Source organism: Mus caroli, unplaced genomic scaffold, assembly GCF_978045245.1.
Source record: "Mus caroli unplaced genomic scaffold, Mus_caroli_1 scaffold_1, whole genome shotgun sequence".
Classification (NCBI taxonomy): domain Eukaryota; kingdom Metazoa; phylum Chordata; class Mammalia; order Rodentia; family Muridae; genus Mus; species Mus caroli.
The window spans coordinates 59,530,098-59,551,953 of NW_028227256.1; the positions used below are offsets into that span (position 1 = coordinate 59,530,098).

General features: G+C 45.2%; 1 protein-coding gene across 2 annotated transcripts in view; it reads left to right on the top strand.

Moving 5' to 3' along the window:
* Positions 1 to 6,071, top strand: part of Pard3b (par-3 family cell polarity regulator beta) — a 1,032,172-nt gene extending 1,026,101 nt beyond the window's left edge. For both annotated transcript variants that reach the window (XM_021162850.3, XM_085837816.1), the window contains one exon: positions 1,401 to 6,071. In XM_021162850.3, the coding sequence (XP_021018509.1) occupies positions 1,401 to 1,758 (358 nt within the window). In that variant the 3' untranslated portion in view covers positions 1,759 to 6,071. The remainder of the gene's footprint in view (positions 1 to 1,400) is intronic.
* Positions 6,072 to 21,856: the final 15,785 nt, after the last annotated feature.

The following is a 21,856-nucleotide window of genomic DNA, read 5'->3' on the forward strand; positions in this document are numbered from 1 at the left end:
ATAGAGCAAAGCGGACCGAACTGAACAATAACAACTGATGCTATAAATAACTTGTGCGCAAACAATTTAATTTTTTATCTGAAAACTCTCACTAACTAAATTACCCCCAGATTCATGATTCTATCATTCATTATTATACATAGCAAAATTAGGGCACACACACATGTAGATGGAGTGTTGTATTGTTCATCCTTCTGGCTGTGTTCACAAGCAGCCTTCCACATGTTCCCTGAGCTCAGAGCTTGTCAAATCTTCATTGATTTGTGGAACGTTCAGGGCTGTTTTACTATCCGACTCCATAGATTACAGGGTGATTTTGACCCTCATTGACAGTGCCTGATTAACCACAGGCACAGTGTTCTTACAGCCCTGTCATTTCTTTCACATATCCGAGCCATTGGAGAGCTCTTCAGTTATCATTATTGTTTCTGTTTCTCCTTTAAAAAAAAAATCATAAAGAACAGAGGAATAAAGGACGGACGGATCTGGTGACATGCTGAATGGATCTGTCGAATGTGTGCACAGAAGGTCGATGGGATTTTAAGAGCTGCAAACAGAAGTCATGTGTCTCACCCCAGGCTAGCCAAGATGCCATCATCTGCACATTGTCTAGCAAAGTATTGTTTCTGTTATGGCGAGCAGATCAGGCGATTCTTGTCTTCAGCAGAAAGTTCCAGACCGGCTTGTTTTCCATTAGTGTGTGTTCTGGCCCCGGACCTTTCTGCATACCTGCCCATTACACGGGGCAACTTGGGTTTTGCTACTGACTTTGTGGTAGACTTAATTACTTTTATCATAGTTCCAGGTGGGTAGTTTCCCAGCCCCAAGTTGAGAGGTCTTCCAGGAACAGTAGAAGGGAGGCACAGTAATGCACCCAAGGACAGCAGCCACCCAGACTTAGTCAAGGCCACCCACAGCCTTCAGTGAGCACCTCTGCCATCTAGGAGGGAAATTAGTACACTTTATGAGGACTCTGACCTGTAGCATTTGTGCTACCATATCTCACCCAGACTGGGGCTCTAACAGTCACAGGTTTAACTGAGCTATGATAAAAAGCAAATATATAAAAGGATAGAAGCCACATAGGAAGCTGTTTCCTCTCATGTCGCAATGTGATATAAGCCGTCCTGTTTACACAGTGACTTGTGGTGCCAAGGGCCTGAGTTCTGACAGCCTAGTTGCCCTTCCTCCACCCATGGTTTTCACCTTGACATCTAAGATGGCAAAGAAGAGGGTCCTCTCTCCCAGTGTCTAAGGGTACACATCACTACTTCTAGTATACCCTCATCTAGGCTGAGGGTGTGGCCACAGCCAACTGCAGTCAAGGCAGAAGCATGCGCTCTTCAGCTGAGGGTAGCAGCTCCATAGCTCCTGACACGTATCTCTGCTTTCCTTTCTAGGGGAGGCTCAGCAGATCCCGTGGACTACATGACAGCTTCACCCCGAGGGCGCTACAATGACAGAGAGCTTCCATACTACCCAGGGCCTCATCCTGTACATGCCCCAAGGGGGAGCTATCCCCGCCCCCCAGATCTGAGGGCAACAGATCTACGATACCCACAGTACTACCCACCCCCACCAGCCCATCAGCACAAAGGGCCCTTCAGACAAGATGTTCCCCCTTCACCACCTCAGCACCAGCGAGTACCGGTCTACCAGGAGATGGGCAGAGCAGGGCCCCGAGGGAGCAGCCCTGACCAGTACCCCTACCGTAACCAGGATCCCAGGCAGAAGAATCCCATGACTGCAGCAGTATAGCTGAACATCACAGAGATCTGCCAAGCAAAGAGGACATCCAACACCATCTTTGCCGTTGCTAGAACCTAAGGCCTTCTCTGGGCTAAGGTGTTCCGTGGTACAGAGTGGCTCTTGCTTCCTGAGGATGCGTGGCCTAACTGCTAATCAGAAGAGAAAAGAGGGACAGGGGTTTGAGGATGTAGACTCAAAATAGAAGAAGGATGCAGTCATAAAAACAGTACTTCCTGATACTTGAAAGGCTTTCAGGATTGGTTGATTCGGTGAGAATGACAACTGATTAACAATCAATGGAGCTATACTATAGTAGCCCCTGGCTGGAAAGCCAGTGCTACATACAACACCCACCCCCCCCACACACACACACACACATAGTACAAGCTATAGCATAGAGGTAAAGGTCTCTCTCTGTCACGCCCAGTCACCCATTCAGAGACTCAGCCCTATACTTGGAGGTGTGAGACCTACAGACTGGCAGAGCAGAGAGGCTGCAGATATTCACAGAGAACAAAGCAACCACGTACATGACTAGTGACCTCTTGGAAACCTTCGACCCAAAGGAAGACTGTATTTCCTTATTTGTGGTCTAGCTTGGGTTCCTGGTACTACTTGTTTGATACCAGCCTTTTTTGCACTTCCTTGCTTTTGATATAAAAAGACAGTAATTTGAATTTGAATGCAGTATTAGTGTCCTGGGAGGATGTGAGCTGCTCAGAGCTTCCAGAAGGGAGTTCATTGCAAGGACCACAGTGAGCAGATGAAGAAGGTTGATTGTCCCATGGTCCTCGCTTTCCCCCTCCTGGTCCCTGGCATGCTTGCTTGGAGATAGCTCCTTTCAGAGTCCTCCTCAAATGCCTATAATTATTTTAGACTTCCACTAAAGGGCTAAAGAATACATATGAGTGGGGTGGGTAAACAAAACAGAGCCTGCTGGTCAGGACACACTGAGAGCAATGTCCTAGGGAATGTCAGTTCCAGACCAAGTGCCAAACAGTACCCATCTGCCTCTGGAACAGCAAGTAGATGGAAGTGTGTGTGTGTGTGTGTGTGTGTGTGTGTGTGCACGCGCACACACACAAGCATGTGATTACCAGGATGGAGAAAAGAAGATAAAATTGCCTTCTGGATGTTTACTGTGGAAGGAGTCAGGCAGGAAAGTAAAGGGAGATGATGGTAAGATTAAATCAGTCTGCATCTGCTCTATCTCATTAACAAATGTCAGGGCACAGCTAAGGTCTCCACCTGATTTAAAAGGAAAAGCATTCTGACTTAAGAAGCTGAAAAGCCACCCTTGCTTCCTTTGAACTTTCTTATACAGCACAGCATCTGAAGCTTCCTGTGTGACCAAGACAAGAACCCGTGCACAAGACTGAGAAACAGCAAGAAACAGCCTGGCACTCTGGCTTTCTCAGCGACTGATACATACTTTAAACCTTTCACCTTCCTTCTTCACCCCGCCCCTCCAAAAAGTCTTTAGTTCAATATAGACATATTTTGGCTGAGAGTAGAATACCATTGACCAATGGGTTTTGCTGAATTGTAGTGTTCTAGAAGCCATAGAGTAGCCATTTGGCCCAATTCTTTTTCCTTTTTTAATTTGAAATACTTTTGTGACCAGCAATGATGCAATTGCTGGTTTTCGACGTAAATAGCGTCATTTGCTGGACTTAGGAGAGATCATTATCTAAACCACAATTACTGTGGCCCTCTGAATGATAGACTGTCAAGTTGCTTTCTGTCCTCTTCCATCTCTCTTCAGCCAGTAACCTTACATCATACGTAATTTGTTCCATGGAGTGGAGGGTCCCGGGCTCTGATCAACAAGGTATTGTGGCTGCCCTGAAGGTTCCCTGGCCACCATGCTGGAAATGGCCTTTCCTTTGAGCCAAATGTTACAATGAGGGAAAAATGCAGTGCAGGAGGCCGGGGGCATTAAATCAACTTGTAAACCAGGAAGGTACTATGTGCCTAGAAGCCACATAGTACCACATAGTATCAGGAAGCCAAAGCAGGAAGGCTTCAAGGTGCGGGCTAGTCTGGACTATCGGGTGAGTTTAAGATCATGTAATGAGACCCTGCATTTAAAAAAGAAAATTACTCTTCAGTGTGTTCTATATTTTACTCAAATTTCTGTGAAGCACTGATTTTATCCAAGGCACAAGTTTCCCCTTGCAAGGAGGCTGGGCCACTTGCAGGCTGGCAAGGGGTAGGTGACAGTGCTATGCTGCAGAGGGGTTGTTGGCCCTTGAGGATGACTGCTCTGCTCACGTTTCCAGCTCCAGCATGTTCACCCTGGGTGCACAGCACCTCTACACAAAGGCTACAGAAACGCTTCTCCAGACCTTGGCTTTGTGTTATACACAGTCAACACAATAGTTGCTAATCCTGAGAAGCACACAGAGGTCCAAAGGTATTATTAAAGAGAACAAAAAAATAGATAACAGCTTTCTGTTCTTGTTTAAAGTATAGCACTCACTGCATCTGATTCTGCCCTAAAGAACTAACATTATATCTGTGACAGCGGCTGCGTCAAGCCAAGCAATGGTTAAGAACAGCTGGGGCAGTAAGCTTTATCAATGCCTGTGTAACATCCCTCCAACTGTCTCCCCTCCAAGGCTACGAGACCATTTTCCAGGGCTCCGGGAGAGCATATGGTTATCTGGAAGTCCAGGCTATGATCAGCAGGTCCCCAGGAGAAGGGAATAGCTACCAGTATATTTACAGCCTTGGGAAAACTCACTAGGGTATCTCTCTATAGCTGGGAACTCTATAACACAGAGAAAGGGTTATTAACAGGAGCTACAAACCTGCTGCCGGGGCCATCCAGCCTCGTGGGCCCTCTCCTCGCCACCTCCTCCACCCCCTTTTTGTATAGCTAGAAAGGTATGAGAGAGGAAACCCACTGAAAACCCTTTACTCTCTAAAGAATTCAGCCTTCCACAAGAGAGAGAAAGCCGCCTCACTGGTCCACCACACACCTGGACTGAGGCACCATCCCAGTGGGCTTAACACTGTTTCCCCACAGGGCCAAGTCAGCAGACAAACAAAGGAACCTTTTCTTCAATCATTATTTCGTAGCAAACAAAGCTGAGAGGAAAAATAAATAAATCCGAAACTCATTATTCTTCAACTTTCAGAACATCTATGTGGAACCCACAGGGCCACACGGAGCAAAAGGCTGATGCATTCAATAGCATCGTAGAGAAGCGGAGCCTTGGAGGCTTTGTGGAGCCTTATTTCTGCTACCGACAGAATAAAATTAAAATAAGACCCACTGCCTTGATTTTTTTTTTCCTTTTAAAGCTAAACCTACTTTGTGAAGGAAATCCTCCTGCAACTTCAGGAAGATCAGAGAGCTGTCGTCTCTGTTCCCTGGTCCACAGAGAGCAACCCTAGAAAGAGTAATTACTTTCCCCTCACTGGAAATCACCTGCATTTGTTTTTGTTTGCTTTCTGTTTAGTGTTTGAGCAATGTTATAGAATTTCAGGCCCGTGGAAGGAATTGAAAAGTGGTTGATACAGGAATGTGTGTCTGAAAATTCCCATCAGCACTCAACACTGAGATCCACTGTGAGCAGCTTTCAAACTGGTGTTAAATTGGGTAGACGTCCCACTGCTTCCTGGGTCCATGTGATCAGAAAGTCCAAGTTTAATGCAATTAGGCAGGAGGGTGTTCCATTCAGAAAAGTCCATAATAGTGTTCCTCTGCTGTCTCAGTTCATGCCAACTTAGGGTAGAAACAAGGCCACAGTGAGACAGAAAATTCTTCATAAGATATCCCTACAGAGTCACCTTTCCAATAGAAAGGAGGAAAAATAGAGATCTAGAATAAGCCAGGACTCTCACATGCAACTGTGGCTTCCAGGTGCAGCTCTTTCTTCCTCCTTTCCTTAAATGCAGTCGCCCACAACCTGGCTTTTAAAAGTAGGGGTTGGCTAACTAAGCTCAGATTGAGAAGTGAACCATTCCCACGGACTCTTTGAGCCCATCTCCTGATCTGCTCTTCAGAAAGTGTTCCGTTCCATCTGCAAAGCTATTTACTACTGGGACATAAAACAAAACCTGTTGTTTATACCCTTGCTTTCTCTAGTCTTTCCTGTTCTTTTATGATTACCAAGTCATCTGTTCATACGTTCTAAAGATAAATTATGTGAAATCATACTTTGGCATATGGGGATGGAGAGTGAATTCTTTACAAACTTTTTAAAGATAATCCCGTTTATATCACCGAAGACATTTTGGATGTTATTGTATATGAGTATATAAATTTTTCATGTTTTATTTTGCATTAAAATAAAGCTTTATTCAGTCAGTGAGATATCAGTGTCTTGATTTGTTTGAGGAACCTGATGAATGATGAGCTAGATCTGCTCCCCCCACAGCAGCAACATCTAATACAATGGTTCTCAACCTCCCTGTGCTGCGACCCCGAAATACATGTGGTGACCTCCAACCATAAAATTATTTCATGGCTATCTGATAGCTGTAATTTTGCTAGTATTATGTATCATAATATAATTTTTTTGAAAACAAATGGGTTGTCAATGGGTTTGTGACCTACAGGTTTGAGGACCACTGCTCTAAGAGTTGAGTAGCTCTACAGCAACGCCCAAGAACAGCAACAGGGCAAAGGGGCATCTATCTGCTGCATGCAGACAAGATGGAGAGAGAGAAGCTGAACTGCAGTGTGCTCCCAGTACTGACACTAGCCAAGTCCACTGGGAACTCTGGAGAACAGTGGACCCTCGAAGCTTCCCTAGGCAAGAGTGTGTTAGTTGGCTTCCATGCCTCATGGCTACCCCAAGAAAGAGAAAAGACCAAGGGTCAGGCAGCTTTCTTCAGTTGGGTCCCGGCCTCTGGAACCATCTTTGGTTAGTTTTTTATAACAGCTGAGAAAATCATCCCTCTGTGGAGGGATATCAAAGCTGCCTATCATGGTAGCCACAACATCATTGAACACCAATTACCTCTCTCTTTCTAGAATCATTCTCACCTCATCTGCACAAAGTCATCTTTAACATCTTCAACAGCATCACTGTTTCTCTCTTGAGGTCTCGAGCTTATTTTCAGCCCTTCCCATATTTCTAGCAAGTTTGTGGACCTGGCAAATTCAGCCAAGGTTCCATTCATCTCCCAGATCTGACTCAGCTTGCTGTTTTAACTCACATCTTATTCTGAACAATCCTGCTTTTTTTCCTGGACAGTAATGACCCACAAGCCCTTGGAACTCATATGCAAGCTCTCTCCAGAAATACCTGTCCTGACAATTCTGTGATGGATAATGGTACTACCACACCTACAGCTACAAGGCAGAAATCTGGAAGTGACCATCATCTTTCCATTTAAACTCCACCTGCATGCATGCTCCACATGTTTTCTGTAGACACTGTACAGCAGTCCTCAAGCATGCCCGTACTTCCTGGTGTTGCTGGCACAGCTAGGTTCATTCTAGACACTTTTTCTTTTCAGCCTTACCCACAGACATCTCTAGTGTCTCATTTATCTCTGAGCTTCCTCTCCCCAACCCACCTCTGTGCTCTAAGGCCTTCCACCTGCTTCTGTAATTCCATTTTCCTGGAGTACTTCCATGCCCACTCATTTATGTAATAGCCTAGAGTTCTTTCATGCTGTGTTACTCACCCACCCCTAACTCTCTACTCTTGGCAGAAGAGGTGAAAGAGAGACATTCTGAAACAGAGAACAGGCCACATCTCACCTAGCTAGCTGCCGTGAAGTCTTTCAGAAAGAATATTGAAAATTGGTAGACATGGATTTAAAAGCATTGATTAGGTGCTAGCCACTGATTTACTGGGTAACCTCGGGCAAAACACTTATCTCTCTGGCATTTCTAATGAAATGAACTTCTCTGAATCTCACAGAAGAGCCCACTGTGTGCACCTCCTCACAGCATCACTCTCAGGGATAACAGCTTGAGATGGACCAAGTTGGAAATATTCAAACCACAGGGAACGAATATAAGTGACAGGTTTGGGTGTCTTCTATTCCAGAGACTAAGTTATTGAGCATTTATCAGTACACTGTGGTAATAACCATCCAGAAAGGGCTGGCGCGATAAATCATTTGCCAGATTTCTTCATAACCTGGGTTCTACCAGGTCTACCAGCTTTGATAAGACAGACCAAAGAGATAAAACAGGACATGAGGGTTAGCCATTCTTTTGCTTCAAACATGGTAACAGAAGCCTTGGGTTTTCCTGCGGGAGGACCCAGACCTCAGCTTCTTGTGGGAATCAAGACTATATGGTGATTATTCATTGGAATGGTATGGATTCCACTTGAGGAAATATGATTCATGCCTGCATACTGGAGCCTCTGAGTTTCTGGTCATCCCGAAAGCAGCAACCCCCATAGGGAACTAGAAATGTCATTGTGAACTTATTTCTGGAAGCAGTATACAAAACTCACCTCAACAATTCAGCAAACATTGAACTCCCCTTCTGTTTGAACAAGGTACAAGGAACTTAGTTATCTGCCACTGAACAGACCAAGACGTGGCCCGTGCCCCTCCTCCCAGCACAGAGTTGGTAATTCCACACTGTATGTTACTGAGATACCTTCTGCAGGTCCTCAGTAAAACTTTTATGACCCGTATTACAGTGATTAGTTTCCAAGTCTGTGTGGCCATCTAAGGTGTACCGTATTTGTAACACATTGCCTGGTTCTGGCTTTATGCTCAAGAAATATTTGTTGAATTCATCTGGATGAAGAAATGAGGTGTGGGGATTCTTGCCCTGAATTGCTGGGCTGCTGACATTCCACCTTGAAGCCCAGACCATAAATCTCCATGGCCTGTTGTTAAAGTTTGCCTGGCATTATTCTTGAAGTGAAGGGTGTTAGCTCACGTGGGCATGCCAGAGCCTAATTTAAAACACGAAAAAGCAGGCCAGGCAATTGTAAATGCAAGGGGTAATGCATTATTTAGAAGGTAAAGAGAGACTTAAGTAAAGAGAAAGTGTGTTACTTAAAACCGACTAAGATGGAAATACTTTTAGTCACACACGATTACTATTATTATTGTATAATTCCTGGATTTTAGGAAGCGCTTTGCAATCAGTTACATTACTCTTTCCTTTCAACAGCCATCGACGGTGAGTTGGAATAACTCCCCGACTCTCCACAAAGAAAGTCCTGCGTACAATGGTTCTAAAATAAAGATTTAATGGAAGCTGTTGAGACACATCCAAAGAAACTCTAGGTTACTTTGTGTCTTAGAAATTGATGTTCTCTTTTAGTGGCCCTGCTTTTCCTGACTAATTATTGTTTACATTTCATGCTGAATATTTCATGATCACAGTAATTTTGCCATACCATGCAGTCAAAAAATATCAGGCTCTTACTTGCTTTCCATTGGAAGAAACTGAGGCATCTGTACATGGACATCCTATAAACCTGGAAGAGCAAAGGAAGGAGGGAAAGCTGAGTTTACTCTCCTGTCTCTTTATGAGCGAGCGCTTCTTTTGTTGTGGCCCCTGTGCTAGGCTCTCCCCTTTACAGTGTGAGTGGCACTCCTGCAAGACTCAATAGGAGATCCTCTGTGACATAGGCCAATGTGCTTCACACCTGTGCTTCCCTTGTCACTGCTCTCGCAGTGAGGTCACTGGTCACAGTTAAAGATGTTTCTGCTGTCCCTGCCTCAAGACTCTTGTGACAGTTACATTTCTTGCCACTATGACAAAAGAAACTTAAAGAAGGGTTTTGCTTTGGTCTTTTTGATCATTTGAGTTTGGGATTCTGGTGGGTTCTTCTTCCTTTTCCCTCACAGTTTAAGAGATGTAGTCCGTGACAGCAGCAGAGATGTGGGACCATGGGGCAGGTGATCAGAGAGAAGAGGGTGCTGGTACTCACTGTTTTCATGACTTTTCCCATTTTGTTTCAGACCGTGGGATGACACTCTCCATACATTCAGAGTGGGTTCATCCATTTTTAGGCAAACCTTTCAGGAATTTCCATTCTAGACATACCCAGAGGTGTATTCTAAATGATCCCAAATCCAGTCAAGCTGACAGGAAGATTAGCCATTGTACTATTTTAAATATAATTCTTTGAACTTGAACTTTGGGATGCTTGAAAGTAACCTTAACCCTACACCATACTCAAGTGTTTACCAAATACTCAAGTTTATTAATAATGACTGTGCGACATCTTTAAAAGAGCTTGAACTGAACCCAGTCAACTTTTGCTTAATTTCTGAGCTCTTCTGCCTACTCGATTTAATAAGAAATACAACTCAAAAATGAGAGTGGTAGTCCAAGAGACCCCGCCATGGATAGCCTTGAGTTCAAAACTATGAGTTCTGAGAGGAGAAAGCCATGCTCAGAACGAGCTGAGGCTGGTTGAAAGTGTACTGTGCTTGAGAGAGCGACACTGCCCGGAAGGCCTGTGAGACGAAACCAGCTTTGACCATAGAGTCAGGAAGTTCCTATGAAGATACAGCATCTGAAATCCCCTTAAAGAACAGGGAGAATAGAAACTAGGCAGACAAAGACAGGTGAAGGGTCTAGGTCAGCAGGACTCAACCTGTAGCTCACGACCCCTTTGGGGGTCACATATCAGATATCCTGCATGTCAGATATTTATATCATGATTCATAAAGGCAGCAAAATTACAGTTATGAAGTAGCAATGGAAACAATTTTATGGTTGGAGGGAGGTCACCACAATATGAGGAAGTATATTAAAGGGCCACAGCATGAGGGAGGTTGAAAGCCACTGGTCTAGGTGGAACCAGGAAGCTCCCAAATATATGTGACTAGGAGGCAGGAGGAGGGTTACGGGTTGTTGGCAGTAGCTAGTACCTCTCAGGACTTAATCTGAGCCAGAGATCAGCTTAAATGTTTCTAACTTACCCACAGGATCATAACCCAGGGTTAGGATTTCTAAGTCAGAGCCATAAACAAAGACAACTTGCCTTTGGGATTTCAGACCCCAACCAAAACAAGCTACTGAGTTTCTTGAAAGAATCCCTCACACAAATGGCTGCTTAAATAATAATAGCTTGTAAAAGCACCAGGCACATAGACTAGAAAACCTCTGAAGTCAGTTTGCCCAAAGAGGAGGGAGCCAGATCTTTTGGTTACAAAACTAGTTTCCATGTTCACTAGGAAGACACAACCCCACTCTACAGATGAGAAAACTGAGGATCTAGGAGTCAAAGAATGAAGCATGCTAGTGCCGGGGAGGGGGGGTGGTGTCGTGACCTGTACTCTGTATTCTCTAGACAGTGATGGAAGGACACGGAGCATAAAAGAGAAATCCTGCCATCCTTTCTTTTAGTTATTTGTACCTTCCCTGACTTCTACCATTTAAAGTGTGTGCAATGTTAAACATAATTCTGAACCTGTACATGCAGATTTTGACATTTCAGTTTCGGGAACAGTCAGCCTTATGTTAGTCCCCCTATACATTAAATCATAATCTATATAGACAGCAGTTTTGAACGGTGTCCAGACAAGTAAGTTGTACTTCTGGTTGAAGTCAGACAGGTAGATGAAACTTTGATGACTTAATCCCTCCAGCGATTAAAGGTATGAGCAGACCCGGACCCTGCGCTGGAAAGAGGCTGCCAGAAAATTTATTAAGAGCCATAAAGTGCAGGGCCATAATTTCAACAGGTTATCTCGCTTCCGAGGCTAATTGTTTTCCAAGACTTGTCGGCTCGACCCATTCAGCATTCTTATCACCTGGGAAATGCAGGCTCCTTAGGATCTTTTCCAGCAAGCAGTCACCTCTATCCCTGCAGTCATGGTGGTATTTTTGCTCAGAGAGCTGTGGATTAGATTTAGGGGCCATTGCCGCAGCCACAATGCGCAGCCTTGCTGATCTTCGGTGAGAGCTGTGGCGTCGCCCTTTGATTTATGGAGAGTGCTGCTCAAACCCAGCCCTCTGCTTTATTAAAGCAGCTTTTAGTCAGCATTAAGCCTCCCCAGCTCCAAGACTCCCAAGAGCTCCACCACCCCACAAAGTCCCTTTGATAAGCAGCATTCTGGGTGACTTTGCTTTTTAGCCCGCCCACAGTCTTGACCTTCCAGGTGTGAGCTGGGGGTGGGCAGTTGGGGGCTATGCGCAAGCCCAGCCTTCCTTTCCAAGTGGCTTTTCAATATCTGTTTTCTGACCCCACCGTGACCTTCTCAGTATGGCAGTGTTTGGCCTGAGGCTATACCTCTTCATGGTGAATTTCTTTCTCTGTCTCTCTCTCTCTCTTTTTCTGTCGCCCATTCAGGCTTTGAAGAGAAAGCCTTGGAGAGAGGCAGACACACGGCTTTGGGAACTGCTTTCAAAGGCACTTGCTCTCTGAGCTGTGTTTTGAAAAATCAAGTGAAAGGGTGGGGGACCTCCCATCCCCAATAAAAGGGCACATTAGATCAAAGGGCATTTACATGTCCCCCGGTGAACAGTCATTTGAAGGTATCAAGTGTCCGAACCATGCTATGAGCGTGGAACTTTACTAGCACTGTTATCTAACCTCTTCCTCCCACACACAGCCTGGGCCTGTGCAGGGGGCTTCGAGGGGATGCTATTCACTACAGACACCAGTCCGGCTCAGTATCCCTAGCTTTTACCAAGGCTTGCCCAAGTTTCCCCTCCTCTTTGTCACTCTAAGGAACACCTTGAAGCAGGGCAGATAAACAGAGTCAGTTTAGGCTAAGATGGAGCTGAGATACCCAGCTGAGGCAGTCATCTTGCCCCTGTTGGAATGAAGGGCACTCTGCTGAATGGGTTTGCAAGAAGCTCTGGCACCAAAAAGCTGGGTGACCCAGGCAGTGACTGATCATCTGCCAGCCTTGGCTACCTACTCCATATTTGATGAGAGCTGACAATCATGGCGACTTTGAGGGTCCAGTGAAGACCACAGGAAGCATTTAACACATCAGCTGAGCTCTGTGTTACTATCTCCAGCCCTGGTTTTCACAAGACAATGATTGAAAGTGCACACAGCATGCAATTACCAGGAGAAATTAATGCTTTGCTTATGGCAACCTGATGAACACTTGGTCAGCTCAAGACATCTGGCCTTACCATCAACGAGGACTCAGTCAGATGCTAGAATGTCTTCAACACGCCTCTATGAATGCTCGCTAATTTCTTCTACATTGGTGACTTGGGCAGCCTCAATCTCTACATTATTTTGTTACAGGTGGTCCTGGTCACAATCTGTGGTTTCTTTTTCTTACCCTCTTCAAGGAACTGAATTGAAGGTTTGCAGAGATTGCACAGTTGAAAGGAAACTTTATTCCAAAGCAAAGCAAAGGAAAAAAATAAAATAAAATAAAGCAACAGGTCAAGAAAAATGCTCTGTTAAGAAGACAGTGGACCACAGGAGTGAAGGCGCTCAAGGGCCCTGATCACTGTTAGAGGTTTCCTTTGATGGAGTTCAAGGGAAGGGGGAGTTTGGTTGCCACAGGGCATACATAGCACAGTGGGGGTTTTGTTGTTGTTCCCAGGCTTGAATTAAGCCTTTGCTCGCTACACATCTGTACATGTTCTTCCCCATCATATACATGCCTAAGTATGCATTGGCATAACATGGTAAATAAGAGATTCCCCAAAGGTTCACTCAGGAGACAGATTACCTTACAGTGCACATACCCCAAATCAGTTCAGATCAGCCCCCTTGCTCTCCTACTTGGTTCTAACCAGGAATATATTTCAGTAAAAACTGTCTAGGAAAAGGAGTTTCCAATGGTTTGTCAGGGGCAAAGTAGTATTTGATTTATTGGAAAGGCACATCCTTGTGCCTTAATGTGCTTGGGAGAGCTTGGGTACTGTCAGGAGAGGGGTATGCGTGCATTGTGCCTGCAAGTGATGCCCCTAGGTTGATAAGAGAATAGTTAGAAAAACATGTAACCCACTGAGCCAATCAGCATCCCGGGCTACTACTACTCCCATGTTTCCCTGCCTCAGCTTTGCTTCCTGTCTCTGTGTTAATTGTATTATCATCTCCTTAGAACAAAATGATCTTGACTTTTCCCCTACCAGTTACTATAGTGAATTTTCATTGAAAACAAAATATATAAGCAAATATTAAGTGCATGACCACAGTAATAATTACAGCATGGTTTTGGTGTTTAGAAATGCAAGCTGAGCTGGAAGGAGGTACCTGGGAGTCTCCGAGGCTTCTAGCTGGTAAAGTCACTTCAGAGAGATGCACGGTGAACGTTCAAATTCTAGAATTTCAAGGACAGTCAAGGAGGGGAGGGGACAGTGTGTGAAATAGAGCCCGAGTGGCGCGAGTCTGGCGTGTCAATATTCTAGGAGAACTTCTCCACAAGGAGATCTTGCTTGGCTCCCTGGTGCCACCTGCCCATGGTCCTTTGACTCTGGCTCTCGAGCAGCAGGTGATTGCAGATCCTTCTGGAAACATCAGGGACAAGCCAGTCTGTATGCAAAGAAAAAGCACACCAAATATGACCCTTCTGCGCAGTCCCTTCCCAAAGCCTAAGACTTGCTTTAGCATTAGAACAGGCCTCAAAGTTCATCCAGTCTCTTGTCTTTTAAGCAGATTTTGACCTTGGCCCAGACTAAGACATACAAGTCACATCTCAACCCATTACATATGTACATTTATGCATTAAAAATAAGGTTCATAAAATAGTACTGACTTGTGCCATTCTGAATTCTGTTTCATTTCCATCAAAAAAATGCCCCATAAAATGATTCTTGTGACCCGTCTGAATTGAAACCCAGAATTTTAAAAAATAAGACCCTCAAAATGACATAACAAAATACTATATGCTGGGTAGCCTAAATCAAAGCAATGTGCTGGCCCACACTTGTAGATGCTAGAAGATGGAAGGAAGTTGGGTGTCAATAATTATGGCTCCTTCTTCAGCCCCTTACTGGAGAATCTACTCCCTGTGTCTCTCCTAGGTTTGATGTTCCTTGACAGTTTTTTGGTTTCAAAACACTCCTCTCCATTCCCTGCCTCAATCTCAATCAAGTGACATTCTTTCACTGTGTCCAAAAACCCCCTTTCTATAAAGCTGCTAGGCTTAACACACCTGTAGTAGGGACCTTCAGAGAAGCAGGGGGATCAAGAGTTCAAGATCCCATGATAGGCCAGTCACTGAATGCCCTCTCCTTCCATCTCTGCTCCATTTTTGTCCCTGTATTTCTTTGAACAGGAATAATTCTAGGTCAAGAATTTTGAAAGTAGATTGCTGACCCCATCCCTCTACTGGGGGCCCTGTCTATCTACTGGAGGTGATCTCTTCATCGCCCTACTGTTGGGCATTTTGGCTAAGGTCATCCCCATTGAGTTCTGGGAGCCTCTCATATCCCAGGTCTCTAAGACTGTCTAGAGGGTATCCCCACCTTCACCCCTCTCAGCTGCATATTTCCATTCATTCTCCTGACCCTCTGGGCTTCTCTCTTGTCTTCCCCATACCTGATCCTGCCCCCATTTTCCCTTTCCCTTCCCTCTCCCACCCTGGCTCCTCCCCCCCCCTGCTTTTCATGATTGTATTGTTCCCCCTTCTAAATGGGCCTTCCTTCTTGTTAAACTTCATACAGTCTGTGAATTGTATCATGGGTATTCTGCATGTTTGAGCTAATAACCACTTGTCAAGCACCAAACCTGACACTATTACTGATGCCATGTTGTGCTTGCAGACAAGAGTCTAGCATGGCTGTCCTCTGAGAGGCTCTACCAGCAGCTGACTGAGACAGATGCAGATACTTAACAGCCAACCATTGGACTGAGGTTGGGGATCCCTATGGAAGAGTTAGGGGAAGGATTGAAGGAGCTGAAGGCGATGGTAATCTCATAGGAAGAAAAACAGTGTCAACTAACCTGGACCTCTGGGAGCTCTCAGAGACTGAGCCACCAACCAAAGAGTATACATGGGATGGTCTGTTGCCCCCTGGCACATATGTAGCAGAGGACTGCCTTGTCTAACCTCAGTGGGAGAAGATGTTCGTAATCCTGTAGAGACTTGATGCCCCAGGGAAGGGGGATGCAGTGGGAGGGGTGGATGTGTACGGGAGTGGGGAGGGGAAGCACCTGCTCAGAGGCAAAGGGTTGGGGAGATGGTGGAAGAACTCTTTGAGAGGGTACCGGGAAGAGGGGCAACATTTGGAATGTAAATAAATAGAACAATTTAAAAATAATATAATGAAATGCATTATTTTGTACAACTTACAATGTAAGTAAAAAAATACTAATAAAAATGTTATATCCATCAAAAAAAAAGGGTTCAAGATCAACTTTGCTATATAGTGAGATCAAACCTAGCCTTGGTTATCTCAGACCCTGTTTCAACTCCCTCTCCATAACCCCTAGCTGGTAAGGTTTTAGATTTGAGCCCACCTCTAACCCAATACAACCTTATTTTGACTGGATTATATTAGCAAAGTCCCTATTTTTAAGTGGAGACCCTATTTACAAATGCCAGCAGAAAGGACTTTCTAATCTATGGGACAAAAGGATGCAAGCCGAACAGTAGCTACTATCCAGAGAGTCACCCCACTTATCAGCCTTTCAGCCTTTGCTTATGGTGCAGCAAAGACACTCAAGGATGAACTTCCAGTGACTGACATGCAGAACCTGCCAGTGCCTTCTCAAGGTAAGTGCTGGGGATGTCTGTCCTCTTTTACAGAAAATTAAAAAAAAAAAATCATAGTTTTCTAGGACAGAAAAGACTCACAAAGAAAATGGACACAATGTGTGTCTGCCCTCCCAAATCCTTCCTTACGCAGAAATGAAACATTTGCTCTCCCTGTAGACAACATGAAAGGACCAGAAGTCGCTGAGTGTTGCTGCGAAGTGTTTGATTTCCTAATGCAGGTAGCACACCTCCTTTCTGTTTCTTCTTTCTCTGTGTTCTTCCCCACCATGAGTCTCCACAGGACAGCTAGAAGTTCTCTGACCACCTAGCATGCATACATAACCAAGATCCAAGGCCAATCTGAGCACACTAAATATGATGAAGCCAAAAAATAATATTTAAAATGGCCAATACTGGGGCTGGAAAAATGGCTCAGTGAGTAAAGTGCCCAACAGATGCACAAGCGTGACAACCTGAACTCTGACCCCCAGCACCTACATTCAATAGCTGCATGTGGCAGCGCACACCTTTGATGCCAGGACAGGGAAGGCAGAGACAGGACAAGAGTGATGGAGAAACTCATTGTCAACCTCTGGTCTTCATTAGCATGTCTATACATGTGCGTGCATACCCACCCACACACTTGCACAAACACACACATATGCAAGCATGCACAAATGTACATAAAAATAAATAAAAATTGTTAATAGTCAATATTAAGCATTTGATATGCAACAGGTATAGTTATGTTATACATATAGTTATATATATGTATATGCATATATACATATATGTGTATGTATATAGTTATGCTATAGTTTTAGCACAATAAATGTATTAATTCTAATGACTAATCACAGTATTATACCTGTCTGTGCCTGCCAATCCAAATAATGAAATTTAGATGAACCATGCATTCAGGGTCCATACTATTAGCCACCAGAGCAATAGTTCTCAACCCTCCTAATGCTGGGACCCTTTAATACAGTTTCTTGTGTTGTGATGGCCCCAATCGCAAAGTTATTTTTGTTGCACTTAACTGTAATTTTGCTACTCCTATGAATCATAATACAAATATTTCTGGAGACAGGGTTTGCAAAAGGAGTCCTGACCCACAGACTGAGAACCACTGTGCCAGAGAAAGAAGCCAGGGGTCCCGGTAGCACCATTGGAGTGTTAGAAGGTTCATTTTTTTAGTTGGTTGATGCCAATAAATGAAGCTGATTTCAATCTCAGCTGTCATATGGAGATTACCTCCTAGCATCCTCCAGAGTATCAAGGAAGGGAAACTACAGCAGTCAACAACATTCAGACTACAGCAGGTCTCCATGAGCACATGCCGTTAATGCTTAACCATGTCAAGGACCAGATCAATTCAATGAATCATGTGCCAGGCAGAATAGCATTGTGCCAAGGCATCCTCATCCTAGGGACCTGCGACCATGCCACTGTTACCTCGCAAAGGGAACCCTATAGCCATGACCAAGGTTAGTGATCTCAAGATAGAGATTTGAGTTTGGATTAACTGGGTGGGCCCATTCTATTCACAGGAGTCTGAAAGCCAGGAACATGCTCCCCCTTGACCCCCCAACTCCAGCTGCGAGAGAAACTTCCAGTGTTCTGCTGCTGGTTCTGACCTGGATGTCGGAGGCTGTGTTGGAGCGGAGAGGCCTGAGGAGCAGACAGCCAGCAAGACAATGGAGTGTGCGGTACCTCAGTTGCCTGGAGCTGAGCTCTGCTAACACCTGACTAAGAGAAGGAACTGACTGTCCCCTAGAGCCCAGGGTAAAAGGACAAGCTCTCCCTGAACCTCAACAGCCAGGCTGGACTTCTGACCTACAAAACTGTGATAGGGCATTGCCGTTACTTAAGCCTTAAAGTCTGTGGTGATGTGTTATAGCTACAATATATTAAGAAGAAAAAAAAAAGCCTGATACAAATCAGAATGGAATTTCAGACAGATCTAGAAACTCCCCACCTTTTTAGAAGCTGAGACTTGTAGCTTAGCATGAAACAAAAATTTGGGGGTAAGAGTCTGTGGCTTATCTTGTTTTAAAGCCAAGCTCGGGCTCTCCTTATATCCCATTCATCGAGTCCCAGAGGAGCCACACGTGCAATCAGGAAGGGAATGGGGCCTGCTGCGTTTGAGAGAGGAAGATAGGAGACCCCACTCCTCCCCAACTGGCATTTCTGCACAGCTGGTCCAGCACGGTCTGGGAGTACTGTGCAGGAAAGGGCACTGCTGTGTATCAGGGATGCAGAGCACAGTGGGCATATGGGCTAGAGCTGGGAGGGCCGAGGTTAAACGGGGCAAATGTCTGTGCAGGTGTTCACAGTAGCCTCTCTGAAAAGCACCCGACGTGCAGCCGGGCGATGTTGGTATTTGATAATGAGTACAAAATGCCACCGTCTAATGTCAGAAACTCCATTTAAAAAGAGAAGAAAAAGAAGGCTCCCTTGATTCCCTTGCCCACTCAACCTCTGCAGCAAGTGAGCTGGGGTCACTGTGGACCTTGTGTGGCCCAGTTGCTGTCCCTGTCAAGGCTAATGAGCATACACTTTTTAGCAAGCCAGTCAGGTTTCAGTCTGAAGGTTAAATTGAGGACAAAGTTGACTTTGAGGTGACAGGGGTCTGTCTGTATTTTGAATCAAAATTTGCTAACAGCAATAGTCCAGCTCTCAAGAGAAATGCCTGTCCATCGTTAACATGCTGCTTAGGGAGTGTGCAGCCTCCTAATTAGAGATTGGGAAAGCTATGGATGCTGAGACCTGCCCCGATACAGATTACAGGGCTGGTTTGTCAGACACAGATACGTCGGCTGACAAGAAACCAGTTATGTAAAGATGTGAGAAATGGCAGTGTGGCACCAATTTTCCGGCATAAAATCTGCCTCTAAAAAGATGTAGCTTCATGCAAAATCTGCCTCATCATTTGAATAACAAAATAAGATATGCAAAAAATAAATAAATAAGACTCCTCAAAGAGTCTGCATTCAGGTCACAGTGATTACAAGCAGGAGAATGGATATTTTCTGGTGTTGTATGGAGAATGTTTTGTGAGGAAAAGAATACAATTTAGAAATGGAGCTGAGATAATACCAGGAACTTTGCTTTTGACTATCAAGGAAGTCATGGCAAAAGCAGCCGTTAAAATTCATTAGACAAAAAGTAAACTTCTTTTGCAATGGATGGCATTCGTCTCGAGACTGATAGCCCTGTTACTGAGACACCTCATGTCTGGCAAATGCTATCTCTGGTGTCTGTTTCTTTCTAAACAGTTCTCTTGCTCTTTAATCTCAGGAATGTTTTCCAGTGTAAACGTTCTTTTATGCACTACCCATCACCCACTAGGGCATCCCACGTACTAGCCTCAAGATGCACTCTTACAAACAGGTCTCTGAAGTTGCAAGGAAATTTCTCTGTCCTCAGCATCAGGGTTGGAAATTAAGAATAACAAGAAAGGGGTCTTGTTGTATTTGGAGGTAGGGAGTGTTGTATATGTATATATGGAGGCCAGAAAACAACATTGGGTGCTATCTTCAGGGATGTCATCTACCTGCTTTGAGACAGGGTCTCTCAATGGCCTGAAACTCACCAAAGAGGCTAGATTGGCTGTCCTATATCCCCAGTGCTGAGATTACAGGTATGCTCCAGCACACCTACCTCGATTTGACGAGTGGGGGTGGGGGTGCTAAAGAGAACCAAAAAGTTAACACAAGGGCTCAGTGGACCAGTTGGTGGGATACCATCTTGTAATAGGTTCCACAGTTTGGGCATCTGTTGGTCACCTAATGTGGGGAAATAAAGGGGGTGGGAGAGACCCAAGTCCCACCAGAGCTAGGAGACACTGGGTGGGCAGACTCACTGTGGGAAGCCACGGAACCCCAGTCCAAGGGGGATAGGTAGGGAGCAGTCTGGGGTCCCTGGGCCTCACAGAACCCAGGGACGACAGGTTCTAGCTCTTAGGCATTGCAGGACATAACTGGACACCACGGAAGAGCTGAGAACGAGTGGGGACCCTGGGAGGTGGCTTGGTCAGCCCTGGGGCTGAAGGGAGGGGCATGGGCATAAGGCACCTTGGTTCACCCTTGTGCAAGAGTCCTTGGTCCGGTCTGGCAACTGGAAATGCTGGAAGGCTTTCTTGCGAGAGATTAGATTAGGCTCTTTAGGGGAAGGTCTATTCCATTGCTCCAAGACGGCAGTCTTGATGAGTAGAGATGGTCCATGGTTTTAGAGCTTTATTGTAGAAAAGCAGAAAGAGAGAGAAGAGTAAAGAAGCAGAGGGTGTCCATGGCCACATGGAGGGGGGAGTGGGGAAGGAGGGGGAGACAAGGAGCAAGAGGGCTAAAGAGAAAGCAAGAGAAGCAAGAGAGGAGGGGACAAGCAGCCCCTTTTATAGTGGGCTGGGCTACGTTGCTATAGCCAGGTAACTGTGGGGATAGAATCTAGCCAGAATATCAGGAGCTTGGGGCATTACCTACATAACTGATAGCCACAGGATGATGGAGTTGGGAGCTCATGATGTCTGGGGGCGTAGTTTATGGCTCTGTTCCTTGTAGAATTTTCTACTGGGTCTCTGGAGTAAGCCTTGCTCAACCAGAACACAGACAGCCTTTGACAGTCCAACAGGCATCCCTGACTCTCACCTTTGTGCAGCCAAACCCAGATGACAGTACCACAGATGCAGCCCAGTATTCACTTATTCGTGATGGATGGGACCAAATTAGAGTCTTCCTTACAGCCGGTAGCTGCCTTCAGAGGTAGCACATTCTGTGTTGCTATCATAATCAGTAGGAACACCACCTCCAGAAGCCACAGTGTGGGTCCTGGCTCTGCCATGGGGACCCTGGGCCCTCAGGGCCTGCACATACTCTGCAAAGTAAGCTCAAAGCCATCTCGCTGGGAGATAAATCCCTCCTGGCTTCTTATGTAGGTGTTGGGAATCCAACTGAGGTCCTCAGGTCAGAGCTCCTTCTCTGTTTATGAAAGTCGGCTGCACTAAAAGCTGGGAGCGAAGAAACGGAGCAGAAAGACTCCTGTCCTTCACAGCTGCCAACTTTCCTCTCTCCTACATAGCCAAGAGGAAAACCCCAGCCACGGCAGGCACCAGAGGAGGGAAACTGGGATGGAAGCCTTACTCTACCACCTGCTCTGTAAGTGAAATGAATTATTGAACCTTTGGAGACACAGTGTCCTCGTTTATGAGAAGGTGTTAAATCCTGCCGAAGGGGATGTTTAAGATGAATGATGTCTTTTTAAGGACTAGCTCAGCATGCCCTTGAGGCCTTGAGTTCAATCTCCAGGCGGGGGGTTGAGGGGAGATATACAGTTGCTATTTGGGGAATGGGGAGAACACTATGGGAGAAAGATAAATAAGAGGCGAATATTAAAACATTTAAGTAAAAATTGCTATATTGAAATCTATTACTCTATATGCTAGCTTAAAAAAAATAAATTTAAAAGTTGTCCATGTGAGGAGTACACCTAACCTAAGAGTTACCTCCTACAAGTCCTCAGCCTCTGTCCCTCCCTCCCTCCC